The sequence below is a fragment of the Vanacampus margaritifer genome, chromosome 12, assembly GCF_051991255.1.
Source record: "Vanacampus margaritifer isolate UIUO_Vmar chromosome 12, RoL_Vmar_1.0, whole genome shotgun sequence".
NCBI lineage: Eukaryota > Metazoa > Chordata > Actinopteri > Syngnathiformes > Syngnathidae > Vanacampus > Vanacampus margaritifer.
In genome coordinates this window covers 18,508,198-18,526,677 of record NC_135443.1, presented here as the reverse complement: position 1 = coordinate 18,526,677, position 18,480 = coordinate 18,508,198, and the positions used below count along the sequence as shown (strand labels likewise).

Genomic DNA, 18,480 nt, shown 5'->3' with positions numbered 1-18,480 from the left:
TATCAGCAGCGCATGTGATGGTGTCGGTAGCCAGGAGCGAGGTTGCGCTATTGTACCGCTGCCTGGGGCCGAGTGACGGATGACAGCGCCTTCTCTCTGGAGGAAATGGGGAGGCCGCAGCTTGAGCATGGGACCCTCGCCTTAACCTGCTTACTTTTTTCTTTTTTTTTGTCCAGAGATTCCTTGTGTTTATTGGCTTTGGGAGACACCCAAATGATCCGTTCTTGTTGGTCTTTTCCTGACCGCCGCCCGCTGCCCTGTTGTTGCGATCCAGGAGGGTTGATGCCAAACTTGGAGTCCGTGAGAGGAGGAAGTGACCAGTCTGGATCCCCTGCCCTTTGCCCTCCCTCGGGTCCCATAAATTAGCCTGCTGTAATTCTCTCCCAGACGGCCTTGCCCTAGCAGGTGTGTGTTTGTATATATGAGTGTTAACAGGGAGATTTAAGGGCTGTGCTGTGTGGGATCTACAGTGTTGGGAATGTCGTTTCGGAGGAAACGTGCAACCTAAATATGTTTATCCTCCGGTTGCCACACAGGCCAAGTAGATAAAGTCGTGGCGGAGGATGTTTAGACTTTTTTTTTGACTCTCTCTAACGGACGACCATACTTGGACACTGCTGAAATAACATTGGCAAAATCAAAAGGTTGAATTAAGTTCATCGTGATCATTTGTGTAATAGCTCTCCAGGGGGAAAAGGCAGCGTTGCTATAAAATATCTTGACATCAACATGTAAACACGTTTGTGGGAAATGCTACGCTCGCTATCTAGAAATGAATGTTTGTTTTGCTGTATGAGTAACAATTATTACTTTTAGCAACATAACGTTAGGTCATTTCATTCTTATAAAATTAATGACACTTCCCGTCATTGTTTCTCAATGCGAATTGCACTCTGTCGTCCTTACTTGAGGTACCTCCCATTTCAAAATGCTTTTCAAGCAAAGGGACAAAACATCTCCAAACATTGCAGTACCTATACTAGCTTACAGTTCACACAGATGTACAAAACTGTATGCACACATCATAAATTCTGATGACATTGATGAAGAGTTACTGTCGCACAACAGCAAATTGAATACGTTATAGTGTATGAATGTTGCCATCGCTCTTGAGGCAGGCAAAGATCCTGCCTCAAGGTGGAGTCGGCAACATAACCACTGGTCGGCCATCTTAAGACGGGTACTGTAAATTAGACCATTTACTCACTTAGAGTTTCTCTCCATAGTTTTGGCACATTTCTTAAAACTGAGATGACATTTTCAAAACTGCAAGCTCATTTGGCCAAACAGACTTACATTTGTGCACAACCTAGCAGTTCCTTAGCAAAAGCACATAACTATCCCAAAACTGGTCACACATGCTTCACTCCAAGTTCCCTTCCCAAACAAAGAGTTGGTACAGTCACAACTGCAAAGATCCTTCTCAATTGCTTTGGCTCATCTGCATTCACTTAGTGCTTTTGCACAACACTGTGGATCATCTGCAAAAGCTCATATCTCTCCCAAAACAGCTCACCTATGTAGACAGGACAGCCATTAGACTGAAAAACAAGTCATCCAGTTAGATCAGCAAGATCAATTCATTTGGAAAATGTGCTAAATGTGGGCACATTGTGCTAACTGTAGGCTAAATGTACACAACCATTTGCACAGATCCACTGAGGCAATTGAGACATGTACCAAGACATTGGCAATTTGTAAGGTACCAATTGTAAGGTGTTTTAGGGATTTGTCCATGGTATTTTGAAAATGTCATCTCAGTTTCAAGAAATGTGCCAAACCCACGGAGAAAGACTGTAAATACTCGTAACTCGCTTAATTCTTGGCGGATTTACAAACAGATTTTTACAAATCTTATATTTCCACCCTAGAAAATCCCCAGATTTTTCCGCAAAAATGCGGCCCGTACCGTAGATCGCACTGGGACAAATGAGGTATCAAATGATGCGGCTCGATCTGACTCGGTGCGGCATTACTTTTCTAGGAATTCCGAGTTACCATGGCGACGCAATTCCCAAAAAACTCCCATAGGAAATGAATGGAGAAAGGGGGAACAAATTACAGTTCAAACACCTTTTTCCAAGACACGCTGCGCGCGCATACGTTATCCGACCGATATGAATTTTAGCTCATTTTGTAGCAATTTTTCCCATCTTTAGCTCAGTGTCAAAATTTATTTTAAGGAATGAAAGCTCTCCCCCCTGTGCGGGTTCAAAGACAGTGAGTGAAATAGCCTTCTATTACACTCTGTGGAGCAATTAGGCTTTGAGTGGCGGGAACCAAAATAATATATTTCCAAAAGTCAAAAGTTTCACTTCAACTCGTCACCATGGCCACAATCTATGCTCACTAGACATCAAATTCTCACATTTTGTAGTGACAAGTCTCTTCTTTCAGACTAACTAACTTTTATTTGGCTAAGGTGTCATTTAGTACCTTTATTTTCACTTTAAGCGAGGAGAAGTCGGACTAACTCGCCTATCTTTTCCATGTTAAATTCGCCTCCTTTTTCCTCTTCATTTTGGATAAGTCATAAGTTTTCAACCTGCTCTCATTTGGTCATTTTTCATCCAATTAAAAAAGTGAGAACATGCTCGCGTTCCCCAAACCCTTGCCGTTCTAACGAGCCATTTCTTGAATCTGCATCTTGAACCGTTAAGTCGTGAGAGGCTTTTGTTCGAGGTGTGCGTCTCTCATACAATATCAATGGAATGTGGGTGCGTGACGTCTCTAAGTCAAATGTGTGTGCGTGAATTTGCATTTTTCTTAAAGGGACAGTAAGATACTTTTAGTTGATGTTGATTATGGTTAACTTCCACATTTCTTGACCGATTCCAGTCGTTTAAATTTTAAACTGTTCAGCTCATTTACATTTTTTAAAATACATTTTGAGGGACAGTGACATACTTTTAGTTGATGTTGATTATGGTTATCTTCCACATTTCTTGACCGATTCCAGTCGTTTAAATTTTAAACTGTTCAGCTCATTGACATTTTTTTATGGACAGTAAGATACTTTTAGTTGATGTTGATTGTGGTTAACTTCCACATTTCTTGACCGATTCCAGTCGTTTAAATTTTAAACTGTTCAGCTCATTTACAAGAGTCAGCAGTCCCATTCAAAATTTCCACGGGAATTTTTCTAGTTATTAACTATGATTCAGGCTGAATTTTTAAATCTCAGATTTTTTTTTTTTAAACATAGTTGTTTGTGCCATCTCTTGTGTCATATCTAACAACGGAAATCGTTTGAGAATTTGGGAGAGTTGAGCAATCTGCAGTTATTTTAAAGTCTGTGCTCCATTGACTGTAATGTTGTGAGTGATTGAGCAGCCCTGTCCCAAGATGGCCGCCCAGTGGTTACATTTCTTTTCACGGGTTCACAGCGTGGACAAGCCATCACATGACTGGGAAATTTCTGCTTGATAGCTAAGAGCTTTGTTAGCGCTACAATGGCTAACATGTTGGTATTTACTCACCCAAAACAACTGAATCCACGCAGTGACAACACAAACTAGCGGTTGTAAATAGGTTTAGTGACATTCCGCTGACCTCTTATTAGATTTCAATGGTTTTGATGTTGTGTTTAGTAGGGCTGGATATAGATTCTAATTTCCTCAATCGAGTCGATTTGAATTCTCAAGAGTTCAGTTCAATTCAATTTAGATTTTTAACTTTTTTTAACTGGTCAAATGATTTAGTCCTTTAGCAAGGATGAGATGAAAATGTTTTTATAATTTAGTTCAATGATTGTAAATATAAATTTAAAAGATTCTGAATTGTCCTTAAAGGTTCATTGTGCAGTTTAAAAAGGTATTAAAGCTTTTTCTACATCATGCATGCTCCACCAATGCCCAGATGAGTACGAAGCGCCCTGACTTTTTTACTGTGACTGCACCTATCATCTTTTATCTTCCCTTTATAGCAGAGTGTGCTCGCACGCGCACCATGATCGAGCGTGACATAGATGCTGCAGTTACACTTTGGGCCAGAGGTGGCAGTTGCGAGTATAAAAGTGACAAACTGCACAAAGATCTTTTAAGAGCAATAAGTCAGGTCTTTCATAAATGTAAGAAAATACTTTTAAAATTTATGTGAACAGTAAATTCCAAGAAGTAAGATACAAAAAAAATATTGATATTTTCTTAATTTATGGGAAAAAGAAGAGATATATAAAATAATCAAATAATTTTTTTATGAATCGATATTGGGCTTGAAAAGGAAAATGGATTCGATATTGATTATTTGATTTTTTTAAACCCAGCCCTAGTGTTTAGTACAAGCAGAATTGTGTTGCCATCTTATCTATCTTCTGCCACTGACTGTCAATCACAGATCTATTTGTGATTGGATGAGTGAGTCCCGGCTGGGGGCAGAGCGAGCGGACGCCTACAGACAACCTTCTGCATTACATCCCGGAAGTTTAGTTGAGCAGACAACTAGTTTGGTGTTTTTGTTTTTAGTGTGTTTACAGTCGACAGTAGCCATTTGTCTCAATTAACTAGACGGCAATAAATATCATAATACTGTAAACGGTATTTCCCCCCCAAAAGTTCAGACTTAAACAGAAAATTGTGAATGTGGTTCCAAAAGGAAAATGTGGTGTTTCCTCAAGAATCAGTTCCGCACAACCGGCTGCTGAATTCTGCTGAAAGCTTGTGGCAATATCAATCGGAGCCCACAAACGCGTGCATGCACATACTTGCGAAGGCCCACACCAAAGCACACGTGTCAGGCGGCGTATAGTCAGTCATTAGACGACACAGGGAGGCCCCGTCCCCCGTGTTGTGACTGTGTCTCGATCCTTGTTCCAGAATTGATGACGCTGTCTTCAGAAAACAAACAAGGCGGGCGGCTAAAAAGGTGGTCACTCACCAAAACTCGCTGACCCAGAAAGACACACGGAGGCCATCGCAACATGTGAGCCGCGCTGCATGCGGAGTCCCCCTCGGAATGCGTGCACGCACACACTCTTGTTTGTGTTCCATTGATATGGCCGCTGGAATGTGTCTGTCTTGTGCCTCAATGTGTGCCTTTGTGTGTTGTGAGTGTCAGCGTAGCACAGCAGCAAGGATAACCTGCATGCAAACAAAACACAGATAAAGCACTTGGCACCACCCCCTGTTTTTACCCTACATGTTTTCTATTGCACTGTAGCCGATTCCAAAATAAATATTCCACATGTCAATTGTCAGGTATAGCAAATTGCAGAGAAGTCCCCGGTCTATATTTGCGGGATTCACTCATGGATCTGGATTTGACACTCCCAAATGTGGGCATCGTTTCGCCAGGGGCCTCTTCTGTCTTCATCTTCTGTTCTGACTCACACGTCACATCATTGGGCCCCCCCCCGGGGGCCGCTCGCCATTGCATTCACATCACACACCCTGCCCTGCTCTGGGCCCCCAAGCCTTGTTCCAGAAGCTCAAATCCCATAATTGCAGGACTGACAGCGATACCTAACGCAGACGTCCTCACCTGGTCGGAAAGAATGAAAACATAACGACTGTCAAAATGCGGTGAGGAGATGATTGAGGAGGGTTAGATACTTGGCGAAAGTGTGCAAGAGCCTCCAAAAACTTATTCTCTTTATTATTCTTATTATATTTTTTATTATCCATCCATCCATCTTCTTAACCGCTTACTCCTCATTATTATTATTATTATTATTATTATTATTATTATTATTATTATTATTATTATTATTATTATTATTATTATTATTATTATTATTATTTAAAGCACATTTCCCCTGCTGGTGCATCGATTAAAAAATCAATGAGAAAAAAAATGGATTAAAAAAAATTGATATACATATACAGTGCATCTGGGAATTGTTCACTGCACTGTACATTTTCCATGTTTTGTTTTGATACAGTCTCATACTCGAGTGGAATAATTACCTTTCATTCCCCTTAATGACAACATGAAAGAAGTCCGACCTAATGGAGCTTGAGAGAAATGGGCAAACTGCCCAAAGACAGGTGTGCCAGAAATATTTATAAAAGTCTTGAGGCTGAAATTCAGGTGCATCAACAAAGTGTTGAGCAAACATAGTGAATACTTATGTACATTTATGTTTTTCAAAAATCTAAAATTAAATAATAAATAAATACAAACCTTTTCCACCTGAGTCATTATGGCGTATTGTGTACAAAATTTTGAGGGGAACATTTTGGAATAATTATGGGAAATAGCAGTCAGTGACGTGACTAGCTTCCAGATGCTCTGTATAGAACAGTAATGTCCAAACTATAGTCCGGGGGCTATTTGCTGCCTGCCATCCATTTTCTTGTGACCCTCCTATGCATATTAAATAATTACTTTTGTGCGGGTGTTGAAAAGGTGGTTGGGTGCGACGCACCTGACAACTATACTGTACTTCTAATCATAAATTAGTCTTTGAGAGCTTTTCTAGATATGTTAAGAAACTACACAGCAAAATCTCTAGTGTTAGATTAACACTGATTAGTGTTAAATCTAACACTCGAAAAGTGTTTATATGTGTCCACTTCAATGAGTGTAAATCAGACACTTTTCAAAGTGTTACCTTTTTTTTTTTAACACTTAACCAGTGTTATACTCCAATACTGTGTAGTGTTTTAAATATACACTGAGTAGTGTTGAAAGTACTCTACACTAGTGTCAGTGTATCAATTTAACTTGAACTAGTATTTCACTTCCATAGAGTTTCTCCTCCTTACAAGGACCTCAAAGTGCTTTTGACGACTGATGACATAGCATCAGGAACTCTACAGATGCTCTAAGATACTTTGACATAGCTACTCTGGCCTGGGATCGAACTCGCATTCTTAGGGTCAGGAGACATCAATTCTACCACTGAGCCACGCTGCCCAAGCAAGAGTAACTGGATGTGTCGCTATTGAAATACCGACAGCACGCTGGAAATTGGAAAGTTTAAGTTTGTCCTTCACTGAAACGGAATGTGTGGTCAATTTAACACTCAATGCAATTAAGTCACTCTGAGCTTCCGCTCCAACACTTGAGAAAATTTACTCTGACAGATTTGCTGTGTATTTAGAACTAAAATAGTAATAAAATGTCTCCTTTAAATAAATACAAATCTTGTGAATTTATATATTTCAGTTTCAAAAGCAAAAATTATTTCATCCACTTTCTGCTGTCTGTCAAGGCCTAATATGATGTGATCAAAAAATAATGATTGCCTAAGATCCTCAAGCAAACACTACTTTAAAAATTGTCATCTTATTAATAATAACTCTTGGTTGTTTTTGTTTTTATGTGGGGCAGGCATGGGCGGATCTATTCTAGTAGGTTACAGGGCTATGGGCCACCCCAAAATAATAAAAAATCGCAATGTTAAAAATATCTAAAAGAACAAAATGAAAAATTCCTTGCTAAAATAACTATAATACATAATTGTTTGATTGCTTGGTTTTTGTGTGTTTAAGAAAATTGGACAATGTCAAAGCGGCCCTTGCATTCTTTGATTTTTCTGTATTCAGTCCTCAAAGGAAAACGCTTTGGCATTAAATAGTGCAGTATAGTTAGCAATCCTCAAGATGGAGAAGTGATCAATTGAAATATCTATACCAGTGGTGGGTAACATTTTTCTTATCATGGGTCAGTTAAATTTATATAGTAGAGTAGTAGAGTAGAGCAATACTAGATCCATGAAAAAAATATACAGTTGTGCTTGAAATGTAGTGCTTATGAGCGCACTGTGAACAAAAGGTTTAATGCAAATAAAATTCAAAATACTGTGGCAATTGTTTTGATAATTTCGGAGGTTGAAGTTGAAATGAGTAGAGATGTGAATGTGAATTTTGGTGACGATTCATCGCATTTTTGACTCATTAAGTGACCTTCAGCTTTTGTACATTTACAGTTGGGCTCATAAGTTTACGTAAACTTTCAAGCACAACTGTGCCAATGATTAAAAACATATATTTGTATATCAATAGCATTTGTGGGGTACAGGAAGATCAAAGTTTACGTACTCCCACTTCCTGCAATTCTGGATTAGCAAAATAATTATATTCGGGAAGCAGTATGTATGTTCACTCAGAATATTTTGCAGACTCTGGACAGAGTTTGATTATGGCCTCTATGTTTGCCGAGTAACCAGAGACACTCAAGGCTTTATATTCGTAGACAGCGCAGCTGCGCTCAAGCATAACAACTGCCGTATGCTGATTTTCGTGCCAACGCAAGCCTGGATGCTGAAATTCTTTGCAAATTTGGTTCATCTCTATATGCGCCATGCTGTGCATTCCGGCGTACCAAGGGCATTTCTTTTTACATGCGTTTGGCGCACCAGACAATCTGATGACTGAAAGTTGACTTAACTTCACATGCACTGGAACCATGTCTAGCTGTTGGTGCAGGTAGAGTAATGTGATTTTGAGTATAAACAAATTTATTTAGCACACAAAATGAGAGGTGGCATGAAGGACTTTTACCTTCATATGAACATAATTTTGAAAATACCAACGAATATGATCACAACATCTTAAATTTTGCAATATCATTATTTACTATTATTGTTAATGCTGTAAAAACACTGAAATGATTTTGATGTTGACAGTCAAGGGATGTCATCTTCACTATAGACAGAACATCTGACCTCCCGTGTGGAAGGACTGAAGCACTTTCCACCAAGCTGCTTCTGGGGTGAGCAGCCTTTTATTTATGAACCACTTCAAGTGGCGCAGACAGCACAGTGGAGCCAGCATGTTTATAGCAGAGCTCAGCGCAGACCTTCTGGACACAACAGATGAGGATCCATGCACCGTCTAATTTACACTACTGCCACGTGCTCTTAACTCAAACGACACTTTGATTGTCCGTCTTTTCGTACACCTGCTCAATCTCATGAGATCGAATACAAGAACATGTATTTTTTCATGCAAGCTATATTTCTTGTTAGTGAATATAGTTTACAGAAGTATTTGCTTGGAGATCGAGAAGTCAGCTTGTCTCCTTTGTATGATGTTTAAATGTGTTTTTTCCATTTCATTGATTGTTTGTTTACTAAGCTTTACAATAGGACCACCCAAGTCATATTGTTTTAATATCAATGCAAATTTTCCTGTAGGAAGTCATGTAAAGTGAATTTGTTCCAGGCTCTAGCCATCAAAAATGCTTAAGGCAATTTTAAGGGACATTTTCACATTTAGAACAGTCATACCACGCTCTATCTCATGAAAAAACATTTCAAGGTGGTTATGATCCTGCAACTTAATGACTGTTTGCTGTAATGAATAAACCCTCGTGTCAGGGCGTGCAAAAGAAGACACAAGCTTTGTGATTTGCATCAATGGTATGAATGATGTCAGAGCTATTCACTTTTCTGATTCCTTAGTTATCATCACAATTTGCATTTAGTGTGGTAGCGTTACAGCAAAACACCCCCTGCCCACTTCTCTAAAAATACCTAATCCTTTACAGTTAAAAAATAATAATAATTTTCTTAAGAATTGATCCAACAAATTTTAAAGCAAGGCAAAATTGTTTATAAACAAGCAAATCCATAGTGCTTTACTACTTTACACAGGCAAAGATGACTAAATATATATATTTTTTAAATACTTGAAAAGCAGGATAAATGAAAAGGCAGGTCAACAATACAAAGCAAAAAGCTAAGATTATAAATTTAAAATCATGAAAACCATCTTGATTTATTTTATTTTATTTATTTTTTCTTTTTCTTTTTCTTTTTTTTTTTAGATGAAAAAAGGAGCAACATTAGCCCTACGATTGGCTGGCAACCAATTCAGAGTGTACTACGCCTACTGCCCGAAGCCAGCTGGGCTAGGCTCCAGCGCCCCCCCGCGACCCCTGTGAGGACAAGCGGTTAAGAAAATGGATGGATGGAAGGAGCAACATTAAGTTGTCAGCACGGTAAAGTGTGTCAACAGTTTGAGCAGATCTCAGGTGGTCTGAGAAGTATGTTCAATAGGTGAGGTGCATTGAAACAAAAGGCTGTTTCACTCTTTTTATTTTATTTTTTACATTAAATAAAATCCTGTTACCAACGAATAAACTATGTCCATATTTTTTCAGTCATTCTCAAAGTGTAAAATGCCCGTGAGTGCTCCCTCGTGGTACGAAAGCCACTTCAATCAAATCAGTGGTACTGTATTTAGCTTTTTAGTGGTTTGCGTTTCTATTAAATATAGTTTTTATGATTATTTTTTTTAAATAAAAATTAATATCCTTGTATTCATGTTTTAAAGTTTTTATAGGGATATTACAATATTAATTCTAATAATAAATCAATTAATTTGCTGTGTACTTAAAAATACTTACAAAAAAACTTTACAATCATTTCCAGCATCGGTTTTGGCGCCATCTGACTGTTAAATATATTACTTGCAGCTTTAGCCCCTGCCATTCTAGATTTGATTGGCTCAGCTCCGTGCCAGTCGAGTAAGAGAGGCGCCCATTGGTCAGCATCCTCGCCGCTTGTTTTCTTCTCTCGCGTTTGGACTTTAACCTGAGATTTACCGCCGAGTATGATTGGTGCAGACCGCGCGGCCACATTCCCATTGGTGCACCCGTAACACTCCCTTTCTCTTTATCGGCGAGCCAAGTGCAAAGTGCCCTGTTCCTGTCGCTTGTTCCATTCAGTGCCTGGTTGCCAGTCAGTTTCTGTTTTGTTTTTAAGTTGAAAGTATAAATTAACAGCGCTAAAACTATGTCTGTGTTTGGTGAGGTTCCCCAAGCGGCACCCGTTGCTGTGTTTAAACTAACACAGGACTTCAATAACGACCAGTTTCCACACAAAGTCAACCTCGGTGTTGGGGGTAAGTTGGAACACACCAATGATTGTATTTATGGACACTTTATTTGCAGTTCATTTTGCAATTCATGGTGTTGTTGATTAGTGAATATTGTTTGCGTCACTCTTCCAGGAAATGTACACCTGAGAGTAAATAGAATTTTGCGTATGCGTTTATTTTGTGCGTCATTACGTAACAGTGCCATCAGTGCTAATCTGTGATGCAAACCTGCACAATGACCTCTGACTCTGAATCAGATTTAAAGTGCAAACTCCTCTTCTGTTTGTGAAACAACCACATATTTTAGTCCCGTGCAACCTTTGTCATTTGTAATCAGATTACGAGTAGTAATCCTGGCCTCTTGCGTTGCAAAAGAGGCGGATGAGAAATGCTGCAGGAATGTGTGGTAAATGTTGTGTTGTGTTGCTGCTTCTGCTCCTACCTGAATGCATTAAGTGCAGGAGGCTGAGTCTTTGTAATCCCTTCATCTTTAACAAGACACAGCATGACAGATGGCGAATGTAGGCCAAAACGTCAAGTGTCACATCCAAATCACAATGTGATTTTGAATTATGATGCATGCCATGCAATGGGTGGTTTGTCGCAGTGAAAGCAGATTCAAGTTGTTTAACAAGCCAGGCACCTTGAATTTTATTCTGACTAAACCAGAGAGTAAAAATGTATATCAATTAAGATGAAGTGTGTGTGTGTGTTGCCCTGAAACAGGAGTGAACAAAGTATAGCCTGGGGGCTACTTACAACTACTTACTTACCCGCTTCATTCTTTAATCTGCCTCACCGAGCATTTACATATTTGTTTTTTTTAAATTATACCTTTCCCCCCTAAAATTACAATGTAGTTATGTTATTCAATTATTTAATTAAAGGGACGGTGTGTATTAATTAGTGCCATCTAGTGATAAACTAGTAGAATGCAGCGAATTTTGAAGCACGTGCACTACGGTGCCTCAAAGAGACCACACTTCGCAAGGTTACTCCCAATTACGACCAACTAGTATTTGGACTGAGCGAACAAGCAAGCAGCCCGGCGAGCAGGAGCGCCGAACAAGCTTGGCTCGTATGAACTAGCTGGAGCAGCTAGCAGGAACCAGCTAGAATGGCTAACGAGCGGCAAGGCTAGCGAGAGAAGTTAGCGTAAGCTAGTGAGGGCAAAGCAGAGGGAGACAAGCGGCGGGAGCCCAAATCACTGGACTTAACGACGACCTGCAGGTCCCAGCTGTGGAAGGTAAGCGGCGGTCGACGCATCGGGTCCAACACCAGCTGCAACCACCACCAGAGGCTAAATTTGTTTGTGAAGTTCTTCTCCTTCGGGTATGCGTAGCAGAAAGATGGCGGCGAAACATGTCAGCCTCCTGTAAGGCACAGCGCGACCAATGTTGTATAATTAGCGATTACTAGACTTACAATAAAATAAAAAAGATTATGTGATGGAACATATTTTTTTGCATATTATTGAAATTAGTAGGTTTTTATAATGAATGAAGTATTACTTCACTACTAAATGGTGCTAAATAATATTCACTGTCTCCTTAAATAATTGATTGATTGTAAGAACAATACATATATATTTTTTACCTTAAAGCTAAATGAATAGGACAGTATATTTGGTATTTTATGATTCAACATTGTTTTGTGTTACTGATTGTTTTTCTTGCATTTTATCTGTCTGTTTTTGTCGACGTGTATTACAGCCTACCGTACAGATGAAGGCAAGCCGTGGGTTTTGCCGGTGGTGAAAAAAGTGGAAAAGATCATCGTCAATGATGACAAGCTCAACCATGAGTACCTACCCATTTTGGGGTTGCCTGAATTTAGATCCTCAGCATCCAAAATAGCGCTGGGAGACAGCAGCCCTGCTATCCTGGAAAACAGGGTGTGTTAGACTTAGTTCATGTACTCAACCACTGGATTTGCACTTCCCGTTTGTCTTTATTTAGATTATTTGTCTGTCCCATTCAGGTGGGAGCGGTTCAGTGTCTTGGCGGCACAGGTGCGCTGAAGATGGGAGCAGAGTTTCTCAGACGTTTCTACAACGGAAGCAACAACACAAAGACACCAGTTTATGTGTCTGCGCCAACCTGGGGTATATATTATACACATTTTGGCTGGGTTTACACTTGAGGTCCAAGTGGCCAATTCTGCTTTAATGCATATATGAACCAGGCCTTGGACAATGTAGAAGGAAGTGTGAACAGTTCAAATGGGTAAGTCAGTGTTGGCACAAAACCACCAGGCTTTTGCTAGAAATTAAAACAAAAAAGTGAGGGAAAGCCTACTATAGAATAGCTAAAAATGTATCCAGGGTGAATTAGATGCACTTTAAATGGTGGCAGATAAGTGCGGACTCCGATTTAAGCTTGAATGTGATTGGTTCATTCTGAACACAGCCACTTCTAGTTACAAGACGGTGTTCACACTTGTCATTATTCTGGTTATTCGTTTTTACTTACCCTCTTAATATTTATTTATTTATTTTAATTTTACTTAGTCTTATTTTTTGTCTATCACAAAAAAACTGGCGTTTGAATAGGGGTGTGTGGACATATACATCTACTCTACCTCTGCAAGCATCATCAAAGAAGTGAACAAATAGTACGTAAATGATATTCAGCAATTTAAATCCAGCCATACAAAGACAATCAAAAGTGAATAATATTTACGATCATAATGCATCCTTGGTCTTCGTGGAAGACACAATAAAGCTATGAATTGTAGTTTTGCTTTAGTCACAACAGCGCATTATCAGTGCATGTTGACACAAGTGTGAGCTAACCTTGTGCCAAAAGTACAAACACAATGAAGAGGCTTTCTGTTTGTTTGCTTTAGAGAATCACAACGGCGTGTTCAGCAACGCTGGCTTCGAGGATGTCCGTCCCTACAAGTACTGGGATGCGGAGAAAAGAGGTCTTGATCTCTCTGGTTTCCTTGCCGACTTGAAGGTAAACAGCGTGACGTGAACTCTGGAGCTACACTTCCAAAATGGGTTTTCTGGAAAAATGTGCCCCAAATCAAATCTTAATACTTAAGTCAATACGTTTAGCTTTTTTGTCATGACAATTGACAACCATATAACCTGAAAATGGCCCTTACTCTGAAAGGGTCCAGCTGCAAAGTACAATATGACAATATAATTACCGTATCTGTTGGACTATAAGTCGCGCCAGTCCAAAATATATAATGAAGAAGGAAAAAAAAACTCATAAGTCGCTCTGGAGTACAAGATGCAGTTTTTTGAGGAAATGTAAAAAAACAAGACTCAGGGTGTAGAGACAGTTGTTTAGTAACCAACTCATGTGTCGTGTCCTTGGGCAAGGCACTTCACACACATTGCCTCCAGTGCTAATCACACTGGTGTATGGAAGGTGCGAATGTTTGGTGGTGGTCGGAGGCGCACACTGGCAACCACGCTTCCGTCAGCCTGCCCCAGGGCAGCTGTGGCTACTGTAGCTTACCGCCACCACAGTGTGAATGTGTGAGTGCGTTAATAATGTATCCATTCCGAATTTCCGAACGCACCCCATGTTGACCGCAGCAAAGGAGTTCCGGTTGGATGAAACTTCCACTTGTAGCTGCTAACTACGGAAACGTTTTTCTTTTTAGTATAAAAGGGCAAACCTTAAAGAATCCCACATCACATTGTTATCAAAGGTAGATTCCTGGTCAGTTTATTGCACCTTTTGGTACTGTAAATCCTTGTTGTGGCGTAAGAGCCGCATGCTAAATTAGCGATACGTACACAATTCGTTGCCATGACTACTCCTCTTCTACTTTCATTTGGTGGTTGGCAAATGCTTTTGGTGTATTGCTGCCACCTTTATCATGATGTAAAGAAAGAACAACCAATCACGGCTCAGAAAGCAGGCCAGCCGTGATTGGTTGTTACCTGAGCCTTGAGCAACTGTGATGTCATTTCTAGTTGACAGCAAGTGGCAAAATGGCCGCCCCCTGAGATGGATAAAAATGGGTGGATTTTGCTGCATTTTGGTGGCCTCAGCATTGCATCTCTGCTTTTTGCAGATGATGTGGTGCTGTTGGCTTCTTCAAGCCGTGACCTCCAGCTCTCACTGGAGCGGTTCGCAGCCGAGTGTGAAGCGGTTGGGATGAGGATCAGCACCTCCAAATCCGAGACCATGGTCCTCAGTCGGAAAAGGGTGGTGTGCCCTCTCCGGGTCGGGGAGGAGGTCCTGCCCCAAGTGGAGGAGTTCAAGTATCTTGGGGTCTTGTTCACGAGTGAGTGTAGGTTAGAGCGGGAGATCGACAGGCGGATCGGTGCAGCGTCTGCAGTGATGCGGACGCTGTATCGGTCCGTTGTGGTGAAGAAGGAGCTGAGCCGAAAGGCAAAGCTCTCGATTTACCGGTCGGTCTACGTTCCTACCCTCACCTATGGTCACGAGCTGTGGGTCGTGACCGAAAGAACAAGATCCCGGATACAAGCGGCCGAAATGAGTTTCCTCCGCAGGGTAGCCGGGCTCTCCCTTAGAGATAGGGTGAGAAGCTCGGTCATCCGAGAGGGTCTCAGCGTCGAGTCGCTGCTCCTCCACGTTGAGAGGAACCAGTTGAGGTGGCTCGGGCATCTGGTTCGGATGCCTCCTGGACGCCTCCCTGGGGAGGTGTTCCGGGCATGTCCTACCGGCAGGAGGCCCCGGGGACGACCCAGGACACGCTGGAGAGACTACGTCTCTCGGCTGTCCTGGGAACGCCTTGGGGTCCCGTCGGATGAGCTGGCTGAAGTGGCTGGGGAGAGGGAAGTCTGGGCTTCCCTGCTAAAGCTGCTGCCCCCGCGACCCGACCCCGGATAAGCGGAAGAAGACGGACGGACGGACGGACGGACGGACGGACGGATGGATGGATGGATGGATGGATGGATGGATGGATGGATGGATTTTGCTGCTTAACTCATATTCCACAATTGCAATATTAATCAGGATGCCGTGTTTTGAATTAGTGGGGCTGCACAGAACATATTATTCTAAAGAACATTTTGGTGTTGACTTCCACTTTTAACAACATTCTAATTCTTTTTCTCAGAGCTGCCCAGAGCGTTCCATCTTTGTCTTGCACGCTTGCGCCCACAATCCAACTGGCACGGATCCTACACAGGAGCAGTGGAAGCAGATCGCCGAAGTTATGATGGTACTGAGACTGTTGTGGCCTCAGTTGTCCTCACTAAGACGTGTTAGTTCAATTTTTGCATATATACTGAGAATTAGTTTCTGCTCTTTGCCAGAAAAGAAAGCTGTTTGTCTTCTTTGACTCGGCTTATCAAGGGTTCGCTTCGGGTAGCCTGGACAAAGACGCCTGGGCCGTTCGGTATTTCGTCTCTATGGGCTTTGAAATGTTCTGTGCCCAGTCATTCTCCAAGAACTTTGGCCTCTATAGTAAGTCATAAAACATTTTGTTTGTCCCAAAGGGAAGTGGAAACAAAGTTGTCTTTTGGATCCTCCTGACTAAAGAACAGGCGGAATGCTAAAAATAAAGCTTAATTAATTCCACAGAGAAATCATCTCACATCTATTGTTCCCATCAGATGAGCGTGTTGGCAACTTGACCGTGGTGGCTCGTGATGCTGATAACCTGAAGAGAGTTCTGTCCCAAATGGAGAAAATTGTGCGGACCACCTGGTCCAACCCACCGAGCCAGGGGGCTCGCATCGTTGCCGTCACCCTGAACACGCCTGAGCTCTTTGTCGAATGGTCAGCTCTCAGAGTTCTAAATATTAGTGGTGTCTTTTCAAATGGACTATTTTATTTGTGTGACTGTAGGAAAGAAAATGTGAAGACCATGGCTGACAGGGTGTTGTTGATGAGGGCCCAGCTGAAAGCCAAGCTTCAGGCTCTGGGGACGCCAGGAACCTGGGACCACATCACAGAGCAAATTGGCATGTTCAGCTTCACCGGACTCAATCGTGAGTGCACACACATGAACATGCACAAATTTGGTTTGAATGCATTCCGAAACTCAACTGTGCTAAGAATTCAAAACTGTGTTCCTGCTGTTACACATCTGGAGTAATGAAGCCGCCTTTCTGCCACGGTTGTTTTTCACAGCCAAACAAGTGGAATACATGGTGAAGGAGAAACACATCTACCTGATGGCCAGCGGACGCATCAACATGTGCGGCTTGACCAGCAAGAACATCAACTACGTGGCTGAGTCCATCCACGGGGCCATCACGAAGGTCCAGTAGAAGACTGGACGAAACTTCATTCCCTGGACAGACAAGTACCTTAAATGCCTTAAGGCAGGGCTGGTGAAACCAAGGTTGAAAATAGTTTTGAAATGATTTATATTGGTCTTATATTTTCTTTATCACAAAACACTGGCATTTTAACATGGGTGTATAGACTTTTTCTATCCACTGTTTAATTAACATTTAATTGTGGATATTAAAAAAAAAAGGTTTCCCACCTCTACCTTATAACATAGAACTTTCCAGTAATTGCTCCTTGAGGTAATTCTGTGTTCAGAGTGTGCATTTAAAGGTTTTGGCATTGCTAATTTATTATTTTAATTTCTTATCATATTACCAGTTAGAGGTTGCTGCATTCCAAGTGTCACACTTTCTAAAACGAGTTCATTATTGATCTTGCTTAAAGTGGATGTCAATCAGAAACATTTCTTGACAATATGTTATATGTCACCTCACTGGTCTAAACATGACATTTTGATTAATATTACATTTGTGGAACATGAGTTATGAAGCAAAATCCAGCCATTTTTATCCATCTGGCGGCCATTTTGCCACTTGCTGTCGACTGAAGATGATTACATCAATGTTGCTCAGGTCTCTCATAACCAATCACTGCTCAGCTTCAGAAAACAGGTGAGCTGTGATTGGTCATTGCCTAAGCCCTAAGCAACTGTGGTGTCATGTTCAGTTGACAGCAAGTGGCAAAACGGCCGCCACCTGAGATGGATAAAAACGGCTGCATTTTGCTGCTTAACTCATATTCCACTTACACAATATTAACCAGAATACAAAATTTAGACCAATGGGGCTGCATAGAACATATTATTGTCAAACTTTTTTTGTTGTTGTTGGGGGGGGGGGGGCTTCCCCTTTAACTATTTATTGTAAACGGGCACATACAAAAATGACTATTTTAAAAAAAGAACTTAATGCTCCCTCTAATAAGACTTGAAACTTTGGATTTGAATCCTTAAACTCTCCAAAAAAGTGCTGAATTTGGTATTAAATCAAGTTTGAAATGGGTCAATTTTCTCCTTATAATGAAGTCTTACCAAATCTTGCTTCCTGACAGATTTTTTACAGCACTGACTTTATTCACTGTGCTTTTGCATCTTTTACATGAAATGAAAATGTCCACAGAGTACTTCTAACACAAGATACCGTAGCTTTATTCTGTTTAGTCTTAACGTGCACATGTATTGAAGTGTCCTCGAGAGAAACGTCAATAAAGGCATTTAAATCACATTTGTGCGTTTGTCATTTATGCTGGAATCAATGTGCATCTTAACACGACAAAATGACTAAACCGGCACTAGTATGGCATTAATGGTAAATAAATTTGGAAAAAAAAGAGAACCAAGTATTTTTTCTTTGTAATGCATTGATTAGAATGCAATATTTTCCTGAAAATATTATATTATAAGTTAAATGTTTTATCATATTGGGATAGGTACAACATTTTCCAAACTACAAAAAGTAAATAAAATGACAACAGTTTAGCAT

General features: G+C 40.8%; 1 protein-coding gene across 1 annotated transcript; it reads left to right on the top strand.

The window, feature by feature from the left end:
• Positions 1-10,552: 10,552 nt before the first annotated feature.
• got1 (glutamic-oxaloacetic transaminase 1, soluble) lies at positions 10,553-18,222 on the top strand. Its single transcript, XM_077581390.1, has 9 exons — positions 10,553-10,790; positions 12,479-12,660; positions 12,747-12,870; positions 13,614-13,726; positions 15,816-15,920; positions 16,015-16,165; positions 16,315-16,480; positions 16,550-16,692; positions 16,835-18,222. The coding sequence occupies exons 1-9, from the start codon at positions 10,682-10,684 to the stop codon at positions 16,972-16,974; spliced, it is 1,233 nt and encodes a 410-aa protein (XP_077437516.1). The 5' UTR covers positions 10,553-10,681; the 3' UTR covers positions 16,975-18,222.
• The last annotated feature ends 258 nt before the right edge of the window (positions 18,223-18,480 follow it).